This window comes from Buteo buteo, chromosome Z (genome assembly GCF_964188355.1).
Source record: "Buteo buteo chromosome Z, bButBut1.hap1.1, whole genome shotgun sequence".
NCBI classification, from domain to species: Eukaryota; Metazoa; Chordata; class Aves; order Accipitriformes; family Accipitridae; genus Buteo; species Buteo buteo.
The window spans coordinates 38,952,461-38,960,446 of NC_134204.1; the positions used below are offsets into that span (position 1 = coordinate 38,952,461).

General features: G+C 63.9%; 1 protein-coding gene across 1 annotated transcript; it reads right to left on the reverse strand.

The window, feature by feature from the left end:
- Nucleotides 1-647: 647 nt before the first annotated feature.
- LOC142027125 (uncharacterized) lies at nucleotides 648-7,203 on the reverse strand. Its single transcript, XM_075020810.1, has 10 exons — nucleotides 6,991-7,203; nucleotides 5,832-6,050; nucleotides 5,474-5,592; nucleotides 4,644-4,711; nucleotides 4,166-4,227; nucleotides 3,927-3,967; nucleotides 3,557-3,653; nucleotides 2,884-2,968; nucleotides 2,280-2,380; nucleotides 648-884 (listed from the first exon to the last, which is right to left on the reverse strand). The coding sequence occupies exons 1-10, from the start codon at nucleotides 7,201-7,203 to the stop codon at nucleotides 648-650; spliced, it is 1,242 nt and encodes a 413-aa protein (XP_074876911.1).
- Between the last annotated feature and the right edge of the window lie 783 nt (nucleotides 7,204-7,986).

The window sequence follows — 7,986 nt, forward strand, 5'->3', positions numbered from 1 at the left end:
CCTTCCAGGGCAGCGCGCAGCACACGTGGGTTGGCAAGGCCGCGGCTGGCTCTGCCAGGAGCAGCAGGCACAGGCAGGGAGCTCCGGGCACCCGCACAGCCACGGGGCCAACCCGCATCTCGCTCTACTTTTGCTGCCCTTGCCGGGTGCTGCTCAGCCCTCCAAAGCCTGCCACGTCTCTCTCGGCCAGGGTTGGGCCCCTGCCCCGGCAAGGACCGTCCACGCTCCTTCTGCCACTGGCTTGCTGGCAAACCCGCGTTTCTGCCCTGGCCTCTTGCCCACACACACCTCCCGTACCTGCAGAGGGAAGGTCTGGGTCGGCTTTTTCTCTATGTCGTAGCTGAACGTCCCGAGCAGAGCTTCCTCTTCTCCTTCCTCATCCGCTCCCTGGGAGAGAAAGCACGGTAAGGCCCAAGCCAGCCGTGAGAAAACACGCATGCCGGACCTGGGCCCCCGCCCCGCCCCCTCTCCTGCGGCTCCAGCGCAGTCTGGCGCAGCATGCAGTGGAGCTGAGCTGTTGGGCCCAAACACACTGAGCAGGTCTTAAGATGGGATGACACCACCCTGCACCTCCCCTGAAATGTCCCCTCAGGGCACAGCAGTGCTCGGGACAGACCAGCACCTGACGCTCAGCAGATGCGCAGAGACTAGCAAGTCCCCCGTACGGCTTTTCCCCAGCACTCGGTCCCAGCCCCAAGTGCCCGGCAGAGACTTACAGAGACGGTGAAATCTCGGGGGGCGCTGCTGATGTCCCCGAACGCAGAGGACTCCTTCAAGGGGTGCTGCACAGTGATCGCGGTTGGTTGGACTCGTGCGGGCAACCTAATGACCAGCTGGCTCCGTGACGCTTGGAAAGGCCAGCAGTATCCCGAGGAATCGTCCATCTGAAAGCAGAGGGCAACGGCAACGGTTGGTGAGGGCGCGACATGGCCCGCGCTGCTACCAGTGCGGCCAGAAGCACCGGTGGCACGGCGCCTGCGGGCTGTATTTGTGCTCGAAATGAGTGGCGTGTTGGGACATGGACAGACGTGCCCGGACGTCTTCCCGGCCAGGGAGAGAGGGCTCACTGAATTCCCCGGGAGAGGAGAATATCCATCATGAAACATCTGATACCCCGCAGCTGAGTCAGGCCTGTGAAGAAGGCTCGCTCTTTGCCCAGCAGCTCTGCATCTTCCCCTACCCCCGCCTCGCCCCATCTAACGGAGCCGGGGGAGCCAACTGGCGCCGCGAAGGAGAATGACAGAATCGTAGAATCATTTAGGTTGGAGAAGACCCTTAAGATCATCGAGTCCAACCGTAAAGCTAGCACTGCCAAGTCCGCCGACAACCCGTGTCCCTAAGTGCCACGTCTACACGTCTTTTGAACATCTCCAGGGATGGTCGCTCCACCACTTCCCTGGGCAGCCTCTTCCGATGCCTGACAACCCTTTCGGTGAAGACATTTTTCCTACTGGCCAGTCTAAACCTCCCCTGAGCCGTTTCCTCTCGTCCTATCGCTTGTTCCTTGGGAGAAGAGACCGACACCCACGTCGCTACAACCTCCTTTCAGGTAGCTGTAGAGAGCAATAAGGTCTCCCCTCAGCCTCCTCCTCCGCAGGCTACACAACCCCAGTCCTTTCGGCTGCTCCTCACAGGACTTGTTCTCTAGACCCTTCGCCAGCTTCGTTGCTCTGCTTTGGATGCGCTCCGGCACCCCAGCGTCTTTCTGGTAGCGAGGGGCCCGAAACTGAACACGGCATTCAAGGTGCGGCCTCACCAGTGCCGAGTACAAAGGGATGAGCACTTCCCTAGTCCTGCTGGCCACACTATTGCTGATACAAGCCGGGATGCTGTTGGAGCCAAGTCCAGGAAGCGGCACTGAGCCTTGCTGAGTCTCGTACGATTGGCCTCGGCCCATCGATCCAGCCTGTCCAGATCCCTCTGTGGAGCCTTCCTACCCTCAAGCAGACCAACCCTCCCGCCCAACTTGGTGTCGTCTGCAAGCTTGCTGAGGGTGCACTCGGTCCCCTCATCCCGATCGCCCCGACCAGAGAAGCTCCTTCACCCAGCGGTGGCCAGGGACGGTAGGCAGGACGCAGCTCAGCTCAGCTCAGCCCAGCTCCTGGGGGAAGCTGCTGGTTTCTAGCGAGCCGAGCCCCGTGCGAGGCCCCAGGTGTCTGGCACCTGACCAGGGCCACGGGCTTCAGCAACACCACTGGCCTGAGGGGAGACGCCCTGGGGCTTGCCCTCATCCTTACCAGGGGGAACAAAACCAGCACTGATGATTTCTGCTACCATACCTGCGCAAAAGTACTCGGACGGTTCAGATCACAAAGGAACCAGAACACGCTGCAGGGCCACGCGTAGCTCCTGGGTGATGCCTGCAGGTCGATGGTGACCCCTGAAGGGAGAAGAGAGCAGCTGACTCTCAGAGGCCCCAGGCTCGGAGGGCCCAGTGGCTGTAGGGTATTTCTACGGCTGCCTGCCAGTCCCGTGCCCAGCCCCGTGCCCTTGGGAGGTGACGCAGGCAAGGAGGGGATCCCCGTGCCCAGTGACAGCCCAGTCTCTCTCACGGCTGCACAAAGAGAAGGCCTGCGGGGCCTGGGAGACTGAGGGCAGGGGGCCCGAGCTGAGGCCCTGCTGCATGGAGGGCAAAGGACGACCCGACCCCTCGCTTGCAGTCCCCAGGAAAGCTCAGCGGAGAGGGCGAAGTGCTGGCAGGGGCACCTGCGTGGGGCCCGAGGCTGAGCCGAAGCGACCCGCTCCGCCACAGGCACGCGGTCGGGCCCTGTGGCTCCATCTCCCCTCCCCCGGCCTCAGAGAGCAGAGTCTGCAGCTCGGCCTCCTCTGGGGCCTGCCAAGCAGGAGCCCAGCGCAACAAGACCTGCCTGTCCGCATCCATACCTGTGCTTTTCAGAGCCCAGGCAGACATCTGGACGTTCTCTTCCAAAGGCATCGCGGACATTGCCATTCTCATGTCCTCAAGTTCCTGGGAACGGCAGAAATGAACACGGAGGATGACCACATCAGCAGGCCGTTCGGCGTGACCACGGAGTCCTGCGCGGCCCAGAGCAACGGAAGGAGCCCGTGTCAGAAAGCACAGGACAAGCCTGGTCCAAACAGCTGCCAGGCTCAAAGCCTTCTGATGAGAAGAGCGAGGGCTCGGCAAGAGCGTTCGCCTCCACGGCCACAGTGCGGGCGTGGGTCTGGGCCCCGCAGCCTCGTCTCCACCTCCACGCTGCCCATCTCAGCCTGGAGACGGGCTCAGCCCTGCCAGGGCCAGATGCTCCTGGGAGGGCGTTTGTGTCTCACTGCTCTCTGAGGCCAGGCCAGAACTACCAGAGGCCCCAGCGCACTGGGAGAAGGATTTCGGCAGTCCTCCCCTGCCGGACGTGGCGCAGTTAAACTTGGCCAGAGGAAGGGGCTTTGTAGCGGAGAAGCTCAACCACCAGCCCCCCGGTAAGGGGGGTGTGTGGGGTGTGTGGAGTGAGCAGGAGAACCCCGCTAGCAGCCCCAGGAAAGCACCCTGTGCGGGGCCCTGCTTGTCCCAGCCCTCTTGCCCAAAGCGCAGGATCACCTTCTTCACACGGCTCATCTGTGCAACCAGGCACGCCATCTCCTTCCTCAGCTCTTGCACCTCCTGCTGTTGTTCGTTCAGCAGAGCAACCGCGTTCCTGCAGAATGCCGGGAAAGCAGATCTTGTCAGGGAGCTGCTCAGCCCCTCCCAGAGCCTGCAAGCCCGGAGACGAGCAGAGGCACGGGTGCTCGAGCCCCCTTTCCTTTCCCTTTCCCTGCTTTGCGAGTGCTTCCCTTCAGCTCCAGCTTCAGCAAAAGGTGAAGAGAGAGAAAGGCACGAGGCCTGGGCACTAGGCACGGGAGTGCAAACAGCACAAGGCCGGCTCCTGCTACCCCACCAAATAAGCTGTGGGCCGGGAGGGGGCTCTTACCACATGGCCTTCAGCTGGCCCACAGGCTGCTCCAGCAGCACCTGAAAGGGAAAGGCTCTCCGCTTGAGTCCCAGAGCGGCCGGGGCTCCCCAGAGCCGGTGGCTCTAGCAAGGCCCAGCAGAAGCTGCTGCCGCTTCTTTGGGTCGCAGCCTGGAGACGGAGGATTCGGCCATTTACCAAACCACCGTCAGCAGGGCTCCTCTGTGGGACTTTCCTGTCCCGCAGCAACAGTCACTCACCTGTGGCACCTTCTTTGCCCACAGCACCCTCACGGGCAGCGAGGTCCCGCAGTAGGCCCCAGCTGTAATTCACATCACCGAGAGAGAGAGTTACTTTACGAGCGCTTCTAACGACCCCCGTAGTCCCGCTGCCTCCTCCCACACCAGGGAGGCAAGAGGTTTGCCGAGAGGTTCGCTCCCTGCTGCCGTGAGCACCAACACCTGGCTCCACAGGCTGCGAGAGAGACACCTCTCCATCCCCGCCCTGCACGGCACCACCAAGGAGCCTCCCTTCAGCTGGGCTCCGCTTCCCAAGCAATGCCCAGCTCTGGCCCTGCCTGTCACCGGTTCCGCTTCCTCCAGCGTGGACGGAGCTCCCTGAGCTGCAGGAGTGGGAGGCTGGAAGGTCCCCACGGGCGTTCCAGCACCGCTCCCTCCCTCCCACCGAAGCTTGCATCCCGCACCTCCGTGCTACCGTGAGCAGCCGGTGAACACTCACCGAGAGCGGCTACGAAGATGAGGCACAGGATCATAAAGAGCCCGCTCCTCTTCTGGGTGATCTTCTTCCTGAAAAAGAGGGAGTCCTGGCGTTACCAGTGCTCAGGGGCTGGGGCAGACCCCTCCCTGGAGGGAGGCGTTTTCACTTGCAAGCTGAGAAGCGCCAATTCTGGAGGTCAGCTGCTGACAGAAAGCTGACAGGCCAGCCCCCTTCCAGAGGAGCACGGTTTCTGTCTGCACCCTTCAACACGGCAGGCAGAGCTTGCCAAAAAGCGCGCTCCGAGATCGCCCTCAGACACACAGTTAAAATGACCCAGGGCAGTAAGCAGACCTGGCCAGGGAAAGCCGCTCTCGGGCGGTCTCTGCTGTGCGCTCGCCTTCCCTTTCGCTAAGGCGGCAGACCTGGTTGCGCTTGAGATGAAACACCTCTTGTTTTGGGGTGTTTCCACAGCACTAGGCGGAGCAGCAGGCACTTACTGCTCTTCTTCCACCGCCCCCACGGGTCCACCCCCTTTCCCCCAGCCACCAGAGGCTGGTCAAGGCCGCGGCAAAGCCTTCTGCTGCAGAGGCTCGGCCCTGACCCTGAGCGCTCCGCTGCGCCCACGTTACCTCCGTGGCGGCCCGACGTTTCGGCCGCTGACGCGCACGCCGAGTGGGGCTGCCAAGGGATTCTGCTCTCGTTGCTCTCCAAGCAGCTGCCCCAGCGCGGGCAGCACCTGACCTGCTGCCAGCAGGAGCCGCGCTCCCCCGGTCCGGAGCACCGCCAGCCTCCCCCTGACCCACCGGCCGGCACCCCGCTCGGTGTCCACGTCGGACACGTGCTGTACTCACACAGTGGAGACGAAGGTGCTGAGGTATGCCTGAAGGGACACCAGCGCCAGCGCCAGACGGCCGGAAACGGCCGAGACCAAGCCTGGGAAAGAAGCCGGAGAAAACCCTGAGGACCCTTCCTGAGGACACCCGTTGGGACACAGGTCAGACCCTGCGGGGAGGCGGGCGCTGGTCCCACGCACTCCCTCTCCAGGGCAGCAGCAAGGGCAGGGCCAGGGATTTGCCCTGGCGAGGGGGCAGCTGGGTGCACCCTGGGAGGAAAGGACTGAGGGCTGGGCAGGATCCCCTTGCAGGCACGGCACCGACGGCTCGTCCGGGGAAGTAGGGCGGCACGAGGCTCTGGCCTCTGGGCTCCCACCGTACGGGTGTACCCCATGGTTGCTAGAGGAACCCCCAAAGACGTGGACATGGTAGCCAGCTCGGTCGTGGTGACGTAGCTGAGACGGCCCCAGGCTTTCCTCAGAGCAGGATGACGCTGGCTCTGCAGGGCTGTCAGGCCCGGCCCCAAACATGGGGTGGCAGGCAGCCTCTTCTCCTCACCCCTCGCTGGCTCGTTTGACCCCAGCCCCCGGTGTCCCTGGGGCGGGCAGGAGGGAACAGGAGGCTCTCAGGCGTCTTTCCCGAGGAAGCTGTCTGCCCTGTGGTCAGGTGCTAGCAGCCTGCGAGCGCTCGCCCTCCCCTTTTGATTCAAGCTCCCGGCAAAAACTTGCCGGGCAGAGTCCTGCCCAGAGCAGGGCAGCCTGCAGTCCCCCCTCCTGTGCCGGCACCATCTCCTCCAGCTCTGGTGCAGAGGAGCTCTGTGGGCGCATCCCAGAGGACTTTGCAGAGCAAAGCAGCATTGAACTTACTCTCACTCTCTCGAGCGCTGTCCCTGCAGCATGCAGGCCCTTGCTGGGTCATGACCTGGGCCGCCTGAGAATGAGTGAACCTGGGGAAGGAAAAAGACAGATGCCATGCGATGCGACGCGACGCGATGCTGGCGGGAGCTGCCCGCGCAGAGCTCGTGGCCAGAAGACAGGCCTTGGGAAGGCTCCCAGGAGACGGCCCGGCCGTGGCGGGAAAGGGAATCTGCAGCAAGGCGGCAGAGCCGCTTCCACCCTCTCCTCCTCTGCCCACCGGGCCCTGCTGCACCAGCCTGCCCTTGGGCGGGCATCCCAGCGGCCCCGTGTTGTTCGGGGAGAGGGTGCAGGCCGCCCTCCTCCAAAGCCCCCCACCTCTTCCCGAGGCCCCTGCCGCTCAAGGGCCAGAGCCCTCCCCGAAACACCCTGTGGCTGCTCTCCCCAGCAGAGACGTGGCGAGGAGAGGGCTGAGCTCTCCCACGGCTCTGCCAGAGGCTGCCCAGACGCACCTGCAGAGTGCCTGCGGCAGCAGCCCCCAGAGACGGCTGGTGCAGGAGAGCAGCAGGGATGCCCCGAGCCCCCCGGCCAGGACCCCCAGCCGGCCGGCGCCAGCAGCAGCACTGCAGGGGTTCACCCCAGGGGGTCGGAGGGGCTTTCAGCGAGTTTCCCAAGACCCACGGCTGCCGCTCTGCACATAGTCCTTGTCAGCTTCCCCGCCGCGTCCCCCGCCAGCCCCGCATTAGGCTCTGCCTGTGCTACCCCCCAGATGAGGCCCCCAGGGGGAACAAATCCCCCATACACGTACTCATCCTCCGAGTCGCTGCCAGCTCTCCTGTCTGACAGGGCTCTCGGTGCCGCTTGTGATTTCCGGGGAGCCCTTCTCCGCTTCATGTTGGGGAGAAAGCAAGCTCTCCAGCAATCTTACAGCCTCTCCTTCAGCCCCAGGAGTTTTGCCTGCCCAGGGCACGGCCGCTCAGGCAAAAGCTCCAAACCGATCCCTGGCAGAAGCGCTCCTGCCACAGGCACACAGCCACCAGGACAGGGTGAGCTGCTTCCAGCCAGGCAGTCGTGGCCTGGAGTGCCACGTGGCTGAGCAAGGCCCTGATCTCACAGAGGCCTGGGCCCGCATGGTGTGAGGTCATGGCTGTGACATCACAGACGGGGCCACGGGGGGGCGGGAGATGGGGAGAGACCCTGCAGTTTTCCTGGCGCAGCCCATCCGCAGCCAGCCCGGCCCCTGGCCCGGGGAGTGCTGGGGTGTGGGTGGGGGCAGCACTGGCTCCCCTGGGAGCTCCCCCGGGAGCCAGTGCATCCGAGCCCGCGAGCCTTGTTGGGCCCTGTGCCGGGTGCCGCACGTTGCGTCCCCTGGGCAGGGCTCAGCACTCCTGGAGAGCCCCCGGGAAACAGAAACGGAGGGTGGGCGGAGGTTTTTGCTCTCGCCTCATCCAACAGCTGCTTCAGGCGGTGTTTCTGCTCTTTGAGTCTTCTCTTCTGCAGAGAAGAAGGGAAACGAAGCATTCCCTTGTGCTGGTGGAGGCGGAACGGTGCCTCTGTGTAAGGCAGAGGGTTTTTTCCCAGCCATGCTGACCCTGCCTTAATGGCCGTCCCCCCGTACTGGGTCTGCCTGCGCGGGAGTTGACTTTCCTCCTAGCAGCCCGTACGGTGCCGTGGTTC